This window comes from Diuraphis noxia, unplaced genomic scaffold, assembly GCF_037042655.1.
Source record: "Diuraphis noxia isolate RWA-SAM2 unplaced genomic scaffold, SU_Dnox_SAM2 contig0002, whole genome shotgun sequence".
NCBI lineage: Eukaryota > Metazoa > Arthropoda > Insecta > Hemiptera > Aphididae > Diuraphis > Diuraphis noxia.
The window spans coordinates 67,707,431-67,728,614 of NW_028301712.1; the positions used below are offsets into that span (position 1 = coordinate 67,707,431).

The 21,184-nt window shown below is 28.5% G+C and overlaps 2 protein-coding genes across 2 annotated transcripts; both read left to right on the top strand.

Annotated features, from left to right (window-relative positions):
• The first annotated feature begins 473 nt into the window (after positions 1–473).
• Positions 474–10,480, top strand: LOC149058835 (sodium channel protein Nach-like). The gene is made up of 9 exons (XM_089219997.1): positions 474–670; positions 3,954–4,157; positions 4,232–4,510; positions 4,719–4,830; positions 5,972–6,248; positions 9,410–9,463; positions 9,524–9,638; positions 9,857–9,948; positions 10,050–10,480. The coding sequence occupies exons 1-9, from the start codon at positions 474–476 to the stop codon at positions 10,160–10,162; spliced, it is 1,443 nt and encodes a 480-aa protein (XP_089076123.1). The 3' UTR covers positions 10,163–10,480.
• Positions 10,481–14,690: 4,210 nt separating this feature from the next.
• LOC149058836 (uncharacterized) lies at positions 14,691–20,571 on the top strand. Its single transcript, XM_089220971.1, has 2 exons — positions 14,691–15,341; positions 20,266–20,571. The coding sequence occupies exons 1-2, from the start codon at positions 14,709–14,711 to the stop codon at positions 20,518–20,520; spliced, it is 888 nt and encodes a 295-aa protein (XP_089077097.1). The 5' UTR covers positions 14,691–14,708; the 3' UTR covers positions 20,521–20,571.
• Positions 20,572–21,184: the final 613 nt, after the last annotated feature.

Consider the following 21,184-nt stretch of genomic DNA (forward strand, 5'->3'; position numbering starts at 1 on the left):
TATTCATAGGTAATAATTAATAGGTTTACTCAGACCTTGAACCTATATTTTTAGGTGTGTAAAATAAATGAAGATGAATTATTATTGTCAATTAAATATTTAGGTATTAAATATATTTACGCACAATTGTAAAAGTTATATTTATATTACATCGACTGTACGAAAAGCTCGCGTGCACGACTATCATTGAAATCAAAATAATAAATAATAAATAAACTATTCTTCGTGATAATATGGTTGAAATTCTAATCTCACCCGTATAACGCTACAGTTATTAATTATTACAGAACTTCGACTAAATTATTCAAAATAAAAATCACAACATGGTTATTAACTAAACATAAAAAAAGTATAATATAGACTGCTACATATTTTTATTTCAATACTCAGAAGTCCATAAGCTGTTATCATTCTGATTTTTACTGAACTCATTTATTATAGTTATTGCTGAAAATTAATTAATATTTTGTACAATGTATTGGAACGAGTTGAATCCTCAGAAACGCAATGTCTTGTTTAAGTTCGATAATTCAGACGTGAAAACAGACAAAGAACTATTATATATCAAACTCAAAACAAATGTATTTAATTTTGTTAGTTTGTTTTTTTCATCTTCTAATATCCACGGCCTTAATCACTTGACTGACAAAAGGAGGCATTATACCGAAAAGTATGTGTTCTAACTTCTAATACATATAATTTATATAATTATATGTGTGATACATATTTATTTATAATAAATTATACGATACTATTCTCATATTATATTGTTTTCAATAATTATGTTTAGGTACAATTATTCGTACTTAAATATATTGTATCCTCTTCACTCTTTTGCACAGAATTTGGTCTAAAATTAAAATAGGTTTTGACGTATGTTTTTATGACCATAAATATATTCGAATACTTATTTGGTTATTTCCTGATTTTATTTAAACTTTAACAAGTAGCTATCATGTTTTGTTTATTACTTATTAGCTGCATAGGCGCAACTAGACCTCTAAAACGCGGAGTGCTATACTATTAAAAACATAAAATTGATGTTATTTCATTATAATTATACTAGTTAGATCTAAAAATATCAAGGGGTGCTAAAGACCCTTTATCAACCCCCTAGTTGTGCCAATGATTAGCTGATTAATTTGCGAACCTAGTTTTTTGATGCAAAATGACTAGTTATATATTATATACAAGACTCGTGTAACAAAAAAAAGGCTTATTAATTATTTTACATATTTTAATACATGGAAAAGATAATTATGCAAATTGATATTGAAAAATGTATAGAATCTTTTTCTCTGATAATTACAAAATATACTTATTTTGTTTTTTATAATAGGCTAAATTAAACATAATATATATATAGTCTTTTTATTACTTAGGTATTTATAGATACTTTTGCAAAGACCCTGATGCTTCAACGGTTTAGTATTTTGTCCATTAAGATACCACCTCTCACTTAATTCTTTTAAATCTTCATCAATATGACCCAAAAGTGTATTTAGAAATTGCGGGAGTATTTTACTTATAGAACTCATTTAAAAAAAAGCGGGGAAGTGGATGTCGCTCTGCTGTACAGTAGATTACAAGTGGGTTGCTGTAATGGATGGAATTAAATTTGAATCCAATGATATTATATCATTGTATACGATAAACGATTCTGAACGAAGACGGTTTATCTGTCTAGGATATATTATAGATTATTAAAAATTTTCAAATTTTAGATTTAAAAAGAAAACTTTTATGAATTTTCTAACTTAAAATAATTTGCGAATTTTTGTGATTTTTACGTATGTTGTCAAAATTAAAATTTGATTGCTTGTAAAAAAAAATTGTGACTATGTATTTCTTTTATTTTTCAACTGAAATTGTAAAAATATTTTAGGAGCCTTTGGATATAAAACGAAATTTTTTTATGAATTTCTAGCGTAAAATAATTTTAACATTGCCGTAATTTTTACGTATTTATTCAAAATTTTAACTTTAAATGCTTATAAAATAAAATGTTGACTATCTATTTCTTTTATTTTTCAACTGCTATTGTAAATATATGTTAAGAGCTTTGTATTAAATTTTCAAATCTTAGATATAAAAGAAAATTTTTTTATGAATTTATAGTATAAAATAATTTACAAATTATCGTGATTTTTACATAATATGTTGTTAAAATTCAAACTTTGAATGCTTATAAAAAAAAGTTTTGCCTATAAATTTATTTTAATTTTCAACTGCTATTGTTAAAATGTGTTAGAAGCCTTGTACTAAATTTTAAAGTTTTTCTACAGAACAAATAAATTTTATCGATATTTATAGAAAAAAAAACTAAAATAGTTGAAAAATTAAAATGCCATTAAACAGCTCAAAACAAATCTAAATATTTTGAAAATTTTATCAAATATATAAAATGCCTATATAAACATTCAGAGAAAAATTCAAGTATCTGCGGTTATTTGTTTTAGAGTTATACCAAAATAAGAAAATCGCTAAATGTGAACTCCAGTGAAAATCCAATGTTATAAAAATTTAAATTTCAAATGCTCATATAAATTTAATTTGAATTTCCGGTGGACTTTTTATTTGTGATAAAGATTGAAAAACTTGTAAGAAATCCTGTATTACATTTTTAAATCTTAGATTTCTAGCTTAAAATAATTTGTGAATTTTTGTGATTTTTACGTATTTTGTCAAAATTCAAACTTTGAATGCTTATTAAAAAAGAATTGTGACTATGAATTTCTTTTATTTTTCAACTGCTTTCGTAACAATATGTTAAGAGCCTAGTATTAAATTTTCAAGCTTTTCTACTCAACAAATAAATTTTTATCGATATTAATTAAAAAAAACTAATAATGATCGAAAATTTCAAATACCTATGAATAGTTCAACTTAAGTCGAAAATTTTTGAAAATTTCATGGTGGATAGAATATACTTATATAAACATTCGGTGAAAATTTACATCGAAAACTGATTGTGCGTAAAATTCCCCTTTCCCCCCTTAATTTTTAGTTTGTCTTTCTCGATATTTAGAAAAGTATTAAGAATTACTTTTGACCACCCCCTCCTCCCCCCCACCCCCAAAGTACCAACTAGATTCACTTTCTGATCGAACGAGGTACTGGAGTCAAAAATCGAAGCACTTTTACTGCCCCAAAACGTGATGACAGACACAAAAAAAAACACACACATCATGGTTAAATCAATACATTCATCGCTCCGCTCAGAATCTAAAATGTTTAGAAGAGACAACATCCGCAAGCATTGTCTCCGTATTTATAAAACATAGCAGTATTGTACGTTTTGAATATAATCCATTTTCTTTTATATTTAATATTAGAGTAAAGGTGGTAGCCCCTGGGTAACTCTAAATGGTTCTCAAACTATAATTTAGATAGGTAGGTAAAAATAGATTTGGTGGAAATGATTATCTAACCTTTTTCGTTTTGGCGGAAATGAAAATCGAGTTTTTTGGTGGAAACGACTGACGCCCGCCCATTCGGCTACCGTTTTACAAAAAGGTCAATTTCCAAATGCGGTTTCCGTCAAATAAAGTCTAAGGAACAGATACATTTCTAAATTGCAGCTCCAGTTATTTACAACACAAATTCGTTCTCACTTTATACAGGGAGTCCCGTTATTATTTAAAATAATAATGATATTTTACATTGAGTTAGTTCTGAACATTTAAAAATTGTAAATTGTTTATATGCTGATGACTAGAGCTTATACATAATTTTCGTATAAGTAAGTCTATAATATTCTTTAAAACTAACACGAAGATACTTTAAAAACCATTTTTATTTACGTTTTAAACGTATCGCATCATTTTTTAAACTCGTTTTTTATTAATATTAACCCTGTCAGGTTGATTTATTTTTTAACGATGAATACCTATTTAACACAAATCAATAACAGCTAACAATTTATATGTGTTTCTATAATTTTTGTGTGACAGATTTATTTGGGTTGTTGCAATATGTTTAAGTATCTACGGTTCAGCAATACTTGGTTCTTCCACTTGGACTCGTTATCAAGAGAATCCAACTGTGATATCCATGGACAGAGAGTACAAGGAATGGGCAACTGCACTTCCAGCAGTCACTTTATGTCCTACGAACAAAATCGATGACCAACTTTTCGATGAACTTGTACAAAAAAAGTAAGGACTTATAATTTTTAGACCGTCCGTATCATAAAAAAAAAATGATAAAATAATACACAGCATTGATTTAGATTTGAAAATTACACATATGAGGAAAAAGAAGATTTACGGACGTTTCTGGTGCAGTTGGCAAATGCCACTTACGATACGTTTAAAGAAGTGCCCGCGTACAATCGGATATCGCCGAATGAGTACTTGCATTATGTCTTGTCCTTGAGCGGTCCTATATCGTATACAATCAGCAACAGTCACGTAGACATATTTTCATCGATCGAATTGGTGCCAAGTGTCACCGAGTTGGGCTTATGTTATTCGTACAACGGGTACATTGCGCCCTACAACGATTACAAGTAGGTACCTATAGGTAACTTATATTGTGTTGGTGAATAAACGATCGGAAACGGGTGGCAGTATTGTGACAAACAGATTCCACCCGTTCCTGGTTTTTGAATTGGAAAAAAAGTAGGTAGCTAATCGGTCCCCGTGAGTGCAATGAACTCGTTTGAAAGTCTCACAAGCGTTCCTAGAAACATATTATTATATTATTTTCTTTCATAGATATTGGATAAAACGCAACATCAGTGAGTTCCCGAAAATAGAAATCATGTCCGGAACCCCATTGGATGGTGACATTTTTGTTCAGATAACGTCCATGAATTTTGGTTACATGGTAATAAACTACCGTATTTTAGAGAATGTTTGCACATTATTTGTTTTCTCTATTTGGGTCCCACGTAACAGAAAAATTCGATTCCCGCAGATTTTTTTTTCATGTCTTTGAGTGATCTTAGAGTCAAATAACCAATAAAAAGTGATGCAAATAAAATTTTTGAGAATATGACATATCATTTGTCTAAATATGGTCAAAAAACAGATGAAACATCATTTAAATTTACAAAAAAAAAATGTCTTTACTTTTATAGTTGAACCCAAAGTCAAATAATAATAAAATATAAGAAAGAATATATAAATACCTATATTATTATGCCAAACCCTCACAAACATTATTACAATTGTTATTTTTGTATTAGGTTTGAATTACTCTAAGATATTAGATAGGTAGTTATTACAGTCCTGTAAAGTATTTGAGTAAAAGTATTCAAATACTTTTTTAAGTATTGAATTACTTTTTAAATACTTTCAGCATGAAGTATTTTAAATACTTTTTTAAATATGTTTGTATTAAGTACTTGTTTGTATTGAATACCTACTTTGGTTTTTTATTTCGAACATTTTATTTTTAATTTTTTCATTAAATTCAATACTCCGCTGCCAAGCAGTGCTTCAGTGGAGCGGGTATTTAGTGTGGGTGGAGCAGCCATGACCAAAAAGAGAAGCAGTATGCCCGATAAACATTTTGAAAACATTATGTTCTTAAAATGTAACAAACATTTATTCAATCAATAATAAAAAAAATAAAATTATTATAAACTTACTATGTGTCTATATTACGATAAATCATTAAAAACCTACTTTAAAAACCAAAAGTATTTGAAAAGTATTCCAAATACTTTTTTAAAGTAATGGAGTGTATTTGAAATACTTTACAACTAAAGTATTTGAGTAGTATCTTAAATAATTTTTAAAAGTATTCTTTACAGGACTGGTAGTTAACTCGAAAATCATAAAAATAACAATTTTAGGTGAGAGCATTTTAACAATTTTGCACAAGAGCCTGCAGAGAGAGAAAACAAATATTGCGTTGAAATTCTGTAAATAAATAATATTTTTTTCCGTCGAAGTGATCGGCATAATAATATATAATACATATGATATTTCACCGTGATTTATAATATGCATCCACGTGCTAGGGATTTTTACATTCCCCCTACGAAGTGCCCGACGTGGCGTGCCGCATTCACCCGTCGCCGGAAAACTTTTACAAAACTCTGGACGTGACCGCGTTGAGTATATTCAGTACGCCAGAAATCAAATATCTCTCGCCCAAGCAGAGGGGCTGCCGGTTCTTGGACGAGAGCGAGTTGGAGATAAGTCCGATTTATACGTACAACATATGCCGAAACCAATGTCGAATGGACCAAGCGAGAAAACTATGTGGATGTGTTCCGTACTTTTATAAGCCACTTAGTGAGTGCATTTTTTTTTGCAGTCGTATTACTTGTTTCGTAAAAAAATAATATATTGTACAGTATTTAAATATATCGACAATTTGACACAATATAATGGACAATATAGAGATATTTACAATACTTCAATATGAGGAGGGAGGAAGTAAATTTAATATTATGACCACAGAAGTTATCCAAGGAGCCTACCCCCTCCATTAAACCACCACGATATCAAAATAAAATAATTATTAATTTGAGATGTTATTTGGTTTTATAGTATTCAAAATGCAATACTTATATTACTTTATAATTAATATACCATTATACATATGTATATGGGTAATAATTATTTTTTTTGCAATTTTCTAACCATTATATTATAATGATTGTGGCTTGGTGAGGCGCGGTCGTACGTTCAATCTGCGAGCACTGAGCGTACGTACCGGCCGCAGTTGCTAGCTCCTGGATGGGTGACCACCCGGGATTTTTAGCAACATATCCTCTTACCATACATACACAAACACGTGTACAACCCTACCCACTAAAAAACCTACAAACAAATATGCAAAAATAACCCCAGCTACCGTACCACCCTACACCCAATGGCCGCGGGTTCCCCTTAATAGAAAAAAAAAAATTATGTTGACGTCAGGGTAGTAATGTAAAAATGAGGTGATTGTGATATGTATATTTATTTATTTTTATTCATATATGATTTTTTATTTATATTTATTATAAGTACATACAACGTACACATGTCAAATTTACTACCATATTCTACATATATATATACTCATGCAAGTATAAGTACGTATATATGTATAAGGATTTAATTATAATAATTTAACTGCAGATTTGTCATAATATATTCGATGAACGAAGGAAGAAGAAATGTGTTTAGTATTTATTTGCTTATAATTCAATATTATTTAAGAAAGAAATTCTGTATTTTCTAGTTTAATAGAAATATTTGAAAGAATATATTTATTATTTAAAGACACAAAATGTTATACTATATATATTAGGCATACCCGGCATACGCCTGGGGAGTGATGTTGTCCAAATCGAGCCAAAGGTCGGTGGTAATCGTCCGAACCGAAGGGACAGTTTATTTAGATAAAGATTTAACAATATGAAATCACAGATGTCAATTTAATAATATAAACATAATATTTTGTGTGACTGTTATTACAGTATGATACATCCTAATATATCATATTATAATATATACAGGGATTCCTGCGAGGATTTACCCATTGCGATATCTCATGAAATAATGGAGATAACAAAATTCTGGTTTTGTAATTAGACTTACAGGGATGAGAACTACAATATTATTTCTTTTAATAATTTAATAATATTTTGATAAAATTAAAAAAAAAATATATTTATTTGTTTCCTAAAAAAATAAAGATAGTCATTTTGTAGAGTTTATTTTTCTGAAAATATTGACGATTCAAAATTTTATTTTCGTCAATTTCCTGATTTTTAATATTTTTTTTAGTTTTGAGGAAATAAGATAGATTATAACTACACACTGAAAGCGTTCGGCCGGACATGTTTGATAACACCAAGCCTGGGCAAGTTAATGATAATTTTTAACTGAGTTAAATTAAAAGTTATATGAACATTTTCAATTAACTTATTAACTTAAGTTAAGTTAAGTTATTTTTTTTTTATAATATCTATATAAATAATAAAAATCATAAATATTATTGACCACAGGAAATAGCCAATAGCTTTTCTATACATATGTATTGAATTAATAGAATTATGTAGTAGGTATGAAAAAAAATACAAAATTGAAAATGCCGAAACAAATACAATCTTTTGATTTATTAATACACTAATTAAAATTATTAAATAAAAATAACATGGTATTTAAGAATGTACTCTGAATACTTTTTCAGGAAACTAAAAATCTAAAACTGTTAGAGAATATAGCCAACTTTATACTTCATTATATTTATTATTTAATTATTTATAAATTAACTTAACTTGAATTTGATTAAAAGTAACTCGTTATTTATTAAGTTTATATCAATTAAAATAAGTTAAGTTAAAAATTAAGTTTATGAAAATTAAATTTTAAAAAGTTAAGTTAAAATTAACTTAACTTTTAACTTTTTAATGCGTTTATGCCCAGGCTTGGATAACACTACGGTGTTAAATAATTCGTAATTTTTCTCGAAACTAAAAAAAAAAAATTAAAAATCAGGAAATTAATGAAAATCAAATTTTAAAACGTCAATAGTTTCAGAAAAATAAATTTAAAAAAAACTGTGGTAAATTTTTTTGGAAATAATTAATTAAAAAAATATGTTTTTTAATTTTTTTACCATAACATTAAAACAAATTAAAATGTAAATTAATTTTAGTGCTTTAATATATTATCAATCCGACGACTATCTAATGCCCTGCCTTATATCTCTAACCAAACTGTTCATAACGATCTTCATATGAGAACAATTGAAGAGGAAGCACACATTTTTTACACAAGTTTTCACAAACGACTTCAAACCCATCCAAACCCTCTCATAAAAGATCTTTCCATCCTTACATTCCCAGGAAATCCTAACCGCAGATTAAAAAGGAAATGGTGCCGTGACCTTTTACAAAACTTAAACGACTAACGTAGTAACGTCTTTTTGTAGTTATAAAAAAAAAATTAATTAATTAATCAATAGCCAATAGAGTCACTATTGTGCTAATATTGTACAGATTGTTTATATCTAATAAAATAAAAATAAATTTAATTATTATCCCTGTGAGTCTTATTACAAAACCAAATTTTTGATACACCCATTATTTCAGGAGATATTGCATTGGTTAAATCCTCGTGGGGCACTCTGTATATAATAAATAATAGGGGTATAGCCTAAGGAATATAATGATGAAATTCTTGCTAACCATTAGTTATTAAGAATGGAATGGCTATCATTACAGCAGTATCAAACTATTGCAGGCATACCATAGTTGGCATCAACGTTGGAGCAACTCTAAAAATTGGACTAACTCTATAATATAAGTGTAGGTGTAGATGAATCAAAATAAACACGACGCGTTCTCTGATCCGGGTAGGATAAACAAAGAATCCAATCGTTATTTTTCTACATTAAACCTTAAATAACTAAATAGCATTTGATACGATAATTCATTAATTTTGAGCTTTAATTTCAGAAAAATATAAAATATGTGATGTCAAAGGTATGCATTGTTTGGATCAATATAAAGGTAAATTATATTGGTTTTGAATATTTATATCAAGAACATATAAATTACTGATTTTTTCAGAGTTTCTTATAAAACTCAGGAATACAACAGGGGTTGATGAAAAAGTAAACTGTGGTTGTTACCCACCTTGCGACGATGTGAATTATATCGTAGAAGGAGACAACACAATCCAATGGTAATCTAATATTTAAGGACCTAATTACTAACAATGACAAAATTGATAAATAACTAAAACTCTAAAATAATTGAAATGTAGCTGTAAAAAAAGTACTATATAGGTGTTGTTATATTTTGTTTGGAAATAATAAATTGGCATATAGGGTTATAGGTATATATCATTTCATCTGTTAAGTAATTATTGAACACCATATCGAATTATGATTGTTTTTTCAGGTTCCTAGGAACTAATTTAAAGTGGGGACTTATTAAATATCCTCGAATGCGTTTAAAAAGAAACGTGTTGTTTGGTTTCACTGATGTCTTAGGTAAGTAATCAAAAAAAAAAAAAAAAATATCAACTCATTATTTTCTATTAATTGTACTAAACAAAATGTAATAAAATTCTCTATATACTTACACATTTTAGTTTCGATTGGAGGCACTGCAGGTCTGTTTCTTGGATGTTCGGTATTAAGTTTCCTGGAGATCATTTACTTCTTCACATTTCGTCTGGCAATTACGTCAATGTGTGAGAAATAAGAAACTAATGAACCAATTGAAAACTCTAATTTTTAAAAGCATTCTCTCCAAAAGAATCTGTGAAAAATGTATTTTAATTTTATTTACATCATAGGTCATAATGACCAAAATAAAATTATTATCAAATACACTTGATTATTATAGGTAGTAAATTATATAACATATGCATTTATAGCTTATAAAACAATACTGACAAAATGACAATTGAACGTTAGATATTTTTATGGTGGATAATATAGGGTGTCCCGCAAGGATTTACCCATTGCGATATCTTACGAAATAATGGAGATATCAAAATTCTGGTTTTATAATAAGATACATAGGGACATGAACTATAATTACTTCATTTTTAAATTTATTTTAATGTTTTTGTAAAAAATTTAAGAAATATATTTTTTTATTGAATTATTTCCAAAAAAATTAAAGATGGCCATTTTGTAGAGTTTATTATTCTAAAAATATTGACGTTTCAAAATTTTATTTTCATTAATTTCCTGATTTTTAATATTTTTTCTAGTTTTGAAGAAATAAAATATGATTATAAATTTATAACTATTAGGAACACGGAAAATATTCGGCCGGCCGTATGGGAATGCGCGCGGCGCGGCGGGTCACATGTTTGATAACATTACGGTGTTAAATAATTCGCAATTTTTCTCGAAACTAAAAAAAATATAAAACATCAGGAAATTAATGAAATTAAAATTTTGAAACGTCAATATTTTCAGAAAAATAAACTCAACAAAATGGCTATCTTAATTTTTTTTGAAATAACTAAATAAAAAAATATAGGTATTTTGTAACTTTTTACCAAAACATTAAAATAAATTAAAATATGAAATAATTGTAGTTCTTATCCCTGTGAGTCTTATTACAAAACCAGAATTTTGATATCACCATTATATTGGGAGATATCGCAATGGGTAAATCCTCACGGGACATAGATAAGTGTATATGTTAGCGGTAATGTATGTAATACGTAATTTCGTAGAATAATTAAAATGCGGCTGCCGCAGTGCGTCCGAGATTTTGGACGCGCGGCGGATCACGGATTTCTTTATTTCTTAGTTATCCTATAAAATTCCTAATTATGCTCGCTAATATATAAACTACATAGTTTTACTAGTTAATATGTATAATACCAATTGGGTCGCTACAGTACGCATTACGAAAACGTGCGGATGACCACCGCGCGCCCAGTGGCAATTTCTCGTTGGTGGTGGCCAAACTGTTTCACGCCAAATATAAAATTTAAAACTCGTATTTTTATATTAATAAATTATGTGTATGTATTTAATGATATTAAAAAAAAAATACAATTTACTGTACACAATAAAAACGTGAATTAATTAAAAAAATTGAAATAATTATAACAATAATAATAATAATTCTATTAATATATAAAAAATGTTCATCAAACATTGAGGCCCACTTGTTTACAGAAAAACCGACACACGGCGCGCTGCAGTCATCCGCACGTTTTCGTGATGCGTACTGTAATGCATGAAATTTATATCGTTAGGTATAGATGGCAGGGACTGGATTAGATAAGTCTCTTCGTTGTGTAGAATTGTAAGTTTATGTTTGTAATTTATGTAAATTTAATTGTAAATAAAAATTTATAGTATTGTTAAAAATAATAAAATAGAAATTTAAAGCTTTGTTTTCTGAAAATACTTGTTTACATTATGTTATTTCATAATGTGTAACAATAAAATGGAATAATAATTTATAAATAGGTAGTAAATAATTTATTACACATAATAATAATAATTTTGATTACATCACAGTGTTTAGAAAGAAAAAATAAATAAAAATAAATGTTCAAATTTAATAAGATTTTTAAATTATACCATTGCGCAGACATAATTGAAAGATATTTATAGGGTAATGAATGATAAAGTGTACAGTGTACTCTCTTTTATAAAATATCTAGTTAGTATGTAGAATAACTAATTGATGTATGTATGTTGTATGTATTATCCATGGATTCATTTAATACATTAACAGAAAGTACTCGTAATTCTATAGAATAATTAGTTATTTTATAGAATTACTGAATTTCATACATTAACTTTAACATATTATATAATATAGTTCACAATAAATATTCAATGGTCGTTTTAATACTGTGTCTTCAATTACCAATTTATTTTGAAGCGAAAACGTATGTATGCTTAGTGATTACTCAGGAATTATTGTTATTAAATAAATATAATATATGATATTTAGGTATAACAATGTTAAATGTTAAACGAATATTATAGTCATCGTGTATAATATAATATAATTGTGTAATAATATTATATGATAACTAAAACATTGTTCACACAGATTTTGCACTCTATCACTCCATTGATAAATGCATTGGCATCTATACTACAAGTAGATATAATAACTTAGAACTTAAAAACTTATATATTGCGGTATTGCGCTTACGTGTCATATCATCTCAAAGCAACATTTTCAGTGGTATACCAGAAGTCCAGAAATGTAATGAAACAATGTAGTCATATGGTTTTTAACCTAGATCTTAGACATATTCAACATTTGGGTCTTAACTTATAAGTAAGCACATACTTACATTGTTTTTATCTTTATTTGTACACTGAAACTACCTCAAGATCTTTCTCAATACTTAAATCACAAGTGGGTAGTAAGGCGATCATCATGTGATCTATTTATCTATGTATATATCACTATACACATGATATTATTACCCCTTCTCTAAGAGGAGACAAGTGCGGTGTCATCACTTCTAATGGACTTATTTCGTAACCGGATGATGGAATCGGACGTCAGCACGGGTAATTGGTGATTGTGTAGAACCACGCAATTTTGTTCTGCCCCGATGATTTTGTGAGTTACAATCAACCTTGTCACTCTGGCCCCACATACTTAAATACATATTATAATTGATTTAATATAAATTTTTTTTATAAATGTCGAACTTACAATAGCTTACAAATGTTCGTGCTGATTTTGACAAATATTCAAATATTTTTAATCAAAATTCAAAATTTAGACTCTTATAAAAACTATTATGAACTATTACGCTCAGCTTTCTTTTTTAATTATATATACTAACAACAATTTATGATAAACTTTTTATTTCATTTTTAAGTTTTTATTTTCACTAAGACAAGTAGTATGTATTTGTATGTTCTGAGCACCTTTTTTACAGGGAGATTTCATTAGTTCAAGGGGGAATTTCTACATGCTTCACCGTGTAATACAAATTCTCAAAAACCCTAATGTATGTTCTGAGCACCTTTTTTACAAAGAGATTTCTACACACGTTCACTGTGTAACACAAAATCTCAACAAGTATAACACATTATAAAACTGTGTACCTATATCGTCTGTTACACAAAAATAAAGAAATTTTTTTTAGATTTTTCAAAATCTAAATTTAAATTATCATACGGATATGCAATAGAGTTTAAAAATACTTCAACGTTCGTTAGATATTATTTATTTATAATAATAAAAAAAGTTTATTAAATAATTTATATTCTTTACTTGAAATAATTATTTCAGTTTACAATTAATTTTGGTAAAAAAAAAAAATTTGGTTTGTACACAGTAAATACTTTAATGTGAGGGGTTACCATAGGTGAACAATATATGTGTTAACACCGTATTGTGTTACACGGAAAATCTGAGTTAACATACAATTTTGTCTAAAAAATATTGAGATTTTTTCGTTACACGGTAGACGTATGTAGAAATGTTCGCTTGACCTAATGAAATCTCCCTGTAAAAAAGGTGCTCAGAACATACAAATACATACTACTTGTCTTACCTAGTGAAAAAAAAAAACTTAAAAATGAAATAAAAAGTTTATCATAAATTGTTGTTAGTATATATAATTAAAAAAGAAAGCGGAGCGTAATAGTTCATAATAGTTTTTATAAGAGTCTAAATTTTGAATTTTGATTAAAAATATTTGAATATTTGTCAAAATCAGCACGAACATTTGTAAGCTATTGTTAAGTTCGACATTTATAAAAAAAATTTCAGGTAATTTATGTATCTGGTATAAAATACGGTGTAGGTACCTCACAAAATCTAAACATATTATTAAGCGCATTGAGCATTTTGATAATAATAATTTTGTATTGGTTTAATCCAATAAAAATATGTTTGTGAGATGTCAAGGTTATACAAACTTTTCCAATTGTATTTAAATGTTGAATATAATTGAATCATCTTTTACAAGTACATTATAACTAAACATTTCCAATTAAAAATATTGATAATTTTTTAAATAATTATTGAACATTGAACTTTCGGTTCGTATAACGTTGTATACTCTATTTAAAAATGGTTGTAATATATTTTTCACCGTAACCTAGATGCAATATAACATAGTAACAACAATTATTATACGTTTGACTATACAAAACCACATTTCATAGTTACAAAAATACAGCATGTAAAAATATTTTGTGTATACATATGATACGCCTCGTCGTACATTGTAATAGCGTGTTCAGTATTCAAATAAATCTATACAGAAATCATGTCAACTAAATTTAAGAATATGTCATTTACCACGTCAGCTAGCGGTATAATTCTGGTTACCAAAATATTGATGGCCATACTGCTAAGTCTATCCGTAGCTGTGGTTGCTACACCGTTCAATCGGGAACACGAATGGTCGGCGATGGTCGTACCCATAACATTGTCACCAGTCACTGCTCATCGCGTCCGACTTACGACACAATCGAAACTTTCCCGACGGTGGAACTCTATAACCACATTGACCTATAGTAGATCAGCGAAGACGATGACAGAGGCTTCTTACCTTTATAGTACGTGTCGTAATTTTTCTTGCCGTGACATGAACTACGATATGAACCGAAATGTCGACATTCAAAAAGAAAAGGCTTGTCTCGGCCAGAACCATCAAGAGACTAAGCGATGTGGTAATAATCATCACCAAAAAAAGAAACAATCTGGTGGTAAAAATCAGCAAAATAAGTCCTGTGACAAGAATCAGCATCAAAAGCATTGTGGTAAGAACCAGTGCGAGAGACTCCGTAGTAAAAACCAGGCAAAAAAGTACCGTGGTGAGAAACGAAACGGCCAGAGTCGCCATGACACCACGAACAGCAACCGACAAAATAATATCAAAAACGGCAACAAGCGTCGAAAGTTTGTCGTGGACAACAAGGTTAGATATTATATTGATGGCATCGTATGTTATATTATTAATTTTTTTGCACATCTGGTTAAATTAATCAGTGGTAGAGCTTAATCACATAAACATTGGTTATAGTGTTATAAAAACGCGCTTTCGGATACGTGTTTTAGATTCTGAACGAAGTGATGAATGTATCGATTTTACTATGTGTGTTTTTTTTTTTTGGTTTTTGTGTCTGTGTACAGCATAACTAGTCGAAATAATGCTTCGATTTCAAACTTTGGGGGTGGTTTCCGATGTAAAAGTGAAGATCCTTGGTGCATTATAGAGGTCAAAAGTAAACATTTTCCAACAGTTTTCAAAAAAATCGAGAAAAACAAAAAAAAAAAATGACAGAAAAACGGGAATTTTTACGCAAAACCCGTTTTTGACCAAATCGATATTTTTATATGGTTGTTATTCAAAAACTAATCACTGTAAATACTTGAAATTTTCACCAAATGTTAATGTTAGTGATATCTATATACAGTTTAATTTTCAAAAATTTTCGATTTTTTTTTGAGTTATTTATAGACCACTGAAATTTTCGATTTTTTTGAGAATTTTTTTTTGAAGTGTCGGTAAAAAAATGTTGGACGACCAAAATAACTTTAAAATTTAATACAATGTTCCTTATGAGTTGTTCTTATTGTAGCTAAAAAAAAATAAAAATCGTAAGTCACAATTTTTTTTAATAAGCGTTTACAGTTCAAAATTTTACGAAATCTGTCGAAAACGCGAAAATTTGCAAGTAATTTTGAAGTTGAAAAATCATAAGAATTTTTGCGTTTATAACTAAGGATTAAAATACAACACTAAGTTTTCCTTCAAGTAGCTATAGAGAAAACTCGAAGCATCATTATAGGAAAAATTTTAAGTGCGTTTGAATTTTAAATTTTACGAAATAGCATAACGATAACGATTTATCCTCAAACGAATTTAAATATTTGTTATTATTCAAAAAGTATAAGTCGCAGATATTTGAAAATTCTATCAGTTATTTAGATTGGCATTTTCTTTACATGATTTAATTTTCAAAATATTTTGACTTTTTTTTAGATATTTATAGACGACTGAAATTTTCAATTTGTCTGAAAATTGTTTTTTGAAGTGTCGATAAAAATTTTTTGGCCCTATCAAAATACTTGAAAATTTAATACAAAGTTCCTCATAAGTTATTCTTATAGTGATTAAAAAATTATAAAAATACATAGGCACGATTTTTTTATATTAGCATTTGAATTTCAAATATTGACTTAATACGTAAAAATTACGGCAATTTTCAAATTATCTTAGATCGAAATTCATAAAAGTTTTCTTTTGAAATCTAAGATTTGAAAATTTAATACAAGGCTCCTAACATATTTTTACAATTGCCGTTGAAAAATAAAATAAATTCATAATCACAATTTTTTTTTATAAGCATTCAAAGTTTGAATTTTGACAACATATTATGTAAAAATCACGAAAATTCGTAAATTATTATATGCTAGAAATTCATAAAAAATTTTCTTTTTATATCTAAGATTTGAAAATTTAATACAAGGATCATAATATATTTTTACAATAGCAATTGAAAAATAAAAGGAATACATAGGCACGATTTTTTTTTATTAGGATTTGAATTTCAAATATTGACTTAATACGTAAAAATTACGGCAATTTTCAAATTATCTTAGATCGAAATTCATAAAAGTTTTTCTTTTTAATTCTAAGATTTGAGAATTTAATACAAGGCTCATAATATAGTTTTGCAATAGCAGTTGAAAGCAGGGATCAGGGCGGGTTTTATCACTAACCAAGGGAGGGGGGGGGGCTAATAGAGGTTCAAGAATTTAGTTTATATTAATTTATATAAAATTTAAAATTACAGATTATGTTTTTGAGTCCCTCATGAGTAAGTCATTTTTTTTTCACAATAGTGACAAATTTTATATATTCTATTCTATACATTCTATTATATATGCATATTATATAGTCGATATATTTTCATAATAATTTTACACGTCATGTCAGACGTCAGTCTTCGAACGAAAAACAATTATTAATATATCAATATATTATCATAATACAAGACTTTGTAAAATAATTAGCTTATTCCCAAGGGGGGGGGCTACTGCCCTCTTAGTCACCCTCTTAAACCCGCCCCTGCAAGGGATCCAGATAGTCTGTCAAAGAAATCAATTATTATGCAGTTCGGAGTAATAACAAAGACCGTCATGCTGTATGTAAAAAAAAAAATAAAAAAAATAAAACATAAATATTTTTATATAATAATAATATTATGATCACTAACTTGAATAATAGAATAAAATTACTGTATTTTTTTATTTTTTTTATCTTGACTTACTGACATAGTAACATAATTGTAATTTTTTTTATTATTATTGTTATTTTGTTTTGTTCTCATTACACATTATAATAACGAATTAACAGTTTTAATGTATGTCTACTCAATCAAGTAGTGGTAATAGTAGAGCCCAGATACATCTACAGTAAATAAAGATTATAATACTCCTATACCAAATAACTTTGACGATAATTTAAAATATACTAGCCTAAATACTAGGTCACGAGCACACCAAAATAAAAGATATCATAGGAAATCTAGAAGTGTAGAATCGTTATTCTCTGATACTAGTGGAAATATTTCAACTTTAGTACCTTCGAATCAAATAGGTGAAGAAAACACACCAAATCAATTAAATAAAAATACCGAATTACTCGGTTTAAAATTGTTGGTGGATAATTCGTGTACCATATCCAAAATGAATAATACAGTTCTTTCATTAGAAACAGCCATTAAATTGGTTTCTTTTTTCAATAGTGAAGATTCAGCTGATATCTATCCTTATCTTAGTGCATGTGATTTCGTAATGTCTAATGTCAATAACAACATAAAACCAGTTTTATTACAAGCTATTCGTACAAAATTAAGTAAGAAAGCTTTTGCGATAACTCAACATCACAATGTAGAAAATTGGGCAAGACTTAAACATTTACTCGAATCAAATTTTTGTGCTAAACGTACTCCAGGGTATTTAGAACTTGAACTTAATCAACAAGACAGTCTCAAGGAGAGTCAGTTCATGACTACTCTACGAAGGTTGAAAATCTACTCAATGAATTATGTAATGTGAGCACAAAAGAAAAATCAACCACAGATGCCACAGCAATACGTACATCTATAAAAGAAATTACTTTAACGACGTACGTAGAAGGATTATTACCTTATTTAAGAACAGTGATTAAATCAAGAAACTTTGAAACACTGGAAGATGCAATGAAGGCAAATCTTGAAGAGCAGAAAATGTATCAATCATCAAAAGAGACTCAACGAATACTTAAAGGAGGAAACCAAGGCAGAAATAACAATCAAAAGTATTGCGAAATTTGCAATCGTAATAACCATTTTACAAATCAATGTAGATATGGAAATCGCGGTCAAGATACTGGCCAGCAAAATTTTCAATCAAAAGTACATTAAAATCCAAATAATAAAGATGCGAAAAATATAACATGTACTTATTGTGATAAACCGGGACACTCCGAAAATATATGTTACAAAAAGAAAAAAACAAATAAATCCAATGGACAGTTTTCGGGAAACGGGCCAAGACCGAGTGGCTCGGGCAACCAATCGGTCAAAACATTAAAAACGATAGCCTTAAACCTTCAAGAACCTTGTCGTTCAGAATCAAATTAATTGATAACCATGCTTTATATACAATTCCACAATGTACAAATGAGATCGTAAAGCTACTTGTAGCTTCTAGACACAGGAGCTGATCTTAATTTAATAAAGCTAGGTGCTCTCCAAGATGATGTTCAAGTATCAGACACTAAAATATTCATGTTACAAGGGATAAATGATAGAACAGTTAAAACTATGGGATTTACTAAGTTAACAATTTACATTTTAAGCAATCTTCAATTTATATAAATTATTATTTTATTGGTTTAATAATACTATGTTGTTTAGTTGTTTATTAATAATTATGCTGTCAACTATGACAATAAGAAAAATTATTAATTTTAAGAAAATTAAAAATGTTAATGTAAACCAACCGAGTTTGACGGAACAAAATCAAGTAGAACTTTAAATAAGAAAAGGAAAATCATTACCCAAAATAATTGTTTAAAAATAGGATAATGATCTTCCGTCTAACCCCCCGGGTGTTATATGCCCACCACTATATAGAGACGTTTGTTATACAGAATATAATAACGCCTGTATGTAGGCGTCTTATCTTAGATATTTTGCTTATGCACGACAAGACTATAGTATCAGTCCTTTCGGCAATTTAGTCTTGAACCCGACTCATTCGAGTTGAGTAGTGTGCTTGTAGTATAAATTACATTTTTAAATGTAATAAAGTATAATAATCTCATTCAAGTCTAAAACGTGTATTCTTTTTATTAATAAACTATTAAACAACATTTGATTATCACCCGCTACACAGAGAACGGTTTCAACAAATTGTCGTCTTTGGATACAACCAGAGACACAATATAAAATATAACTGGACATCACAGGTATCCACGGTGACGTTCATAACACCGCCTATGCTTCGGATATAATATAGGAACTCAACTCAACTTGATTTTATTATGATAGCGATGACATGATGATACTATGAACACAGTCTTGAATCTTCTCTATTCTATGCCTCTATGGTATTATTTTTTTGTTAAAGTTTAATCTATATGTCTTACTGTAATGTTATTATAAGTTGTAACTTTTGCACCTTTGTACGGTCCCCAGATCACTGAAATATGTTGATGTTATGAGCAATGAACGTCATAAATCATAATATAATTCCTAAAAAATAAAAATAAAACAATTTCCACAGTTTATCCCCCCCAGCTTAACCACACTATAACACGTGTATCGTGATGTCGTTTTATCTTACAGGTGATTATCAATGTCAATGAGGATCGAACGTTTAGTCCAACAGCAGTACCGCGGATTGAAACTACAGTAACAGCCGTGTCAGTGCAAGTCTCTATCACACCTCAAAGTGTTGAACATCACAGTTGTAGTAGTTTCTATAGTTTCTTGTATTTGGACATCATATGGTTGTCTATATTAGCAATCTGTATGATAATAATCCTTAGCATTTATAATGCATATTTTATTTCCGGTCGTTATCACAGTATCATTAACTAACGTGTATGTGTATCTGAACACTGTCCATTGTTATAGTATGTTGTACTTCACTGTCAAATGGCCGTCAGGTTGGCACCGATGCCGGCACATTTTGTACATCAATATTATATAGGTAATACTTAACATGTAATATGGTGTATTGTAAATGTATGAATAAATTGTTATTATTTTTTCTCGATGACAAAGCTGTAGTGTTTTAAATATTCATCACGCTGATGGTTATATTATACGTAGGTAGGTTCGAGAATTGCAAATGTTGAGCTTATATTATTTTAAATGTTTTTGAAAAATTGACGATTTACACAAATTGATTTGATGTAAAACTGGACATGGAAAATTCTAATAATTTAAAGGTAGATACTTACTTTAAATTAATTATATTATATTTGGTCTTTGGTATGTCTAGAATTTAATTACAATGTTCATCGAATACCTAACATGGTTCTAGTATCGTTAGGTTAGGTAGTAGAATATGAGTAAATTTGAGGCTAAAAATACCAATTAACAATTAACACATATTAACATAATTTATTATATTTACAAGGGGGGAGGGTCAAGGAATTTTTATGGGACTATGTTCTCAAATCAAGTTAGATACTTTATGTGAGTGATCTATGCTGCCCGGGATTATACGGAATATCATAATTTCTATGTAAGTGATTCC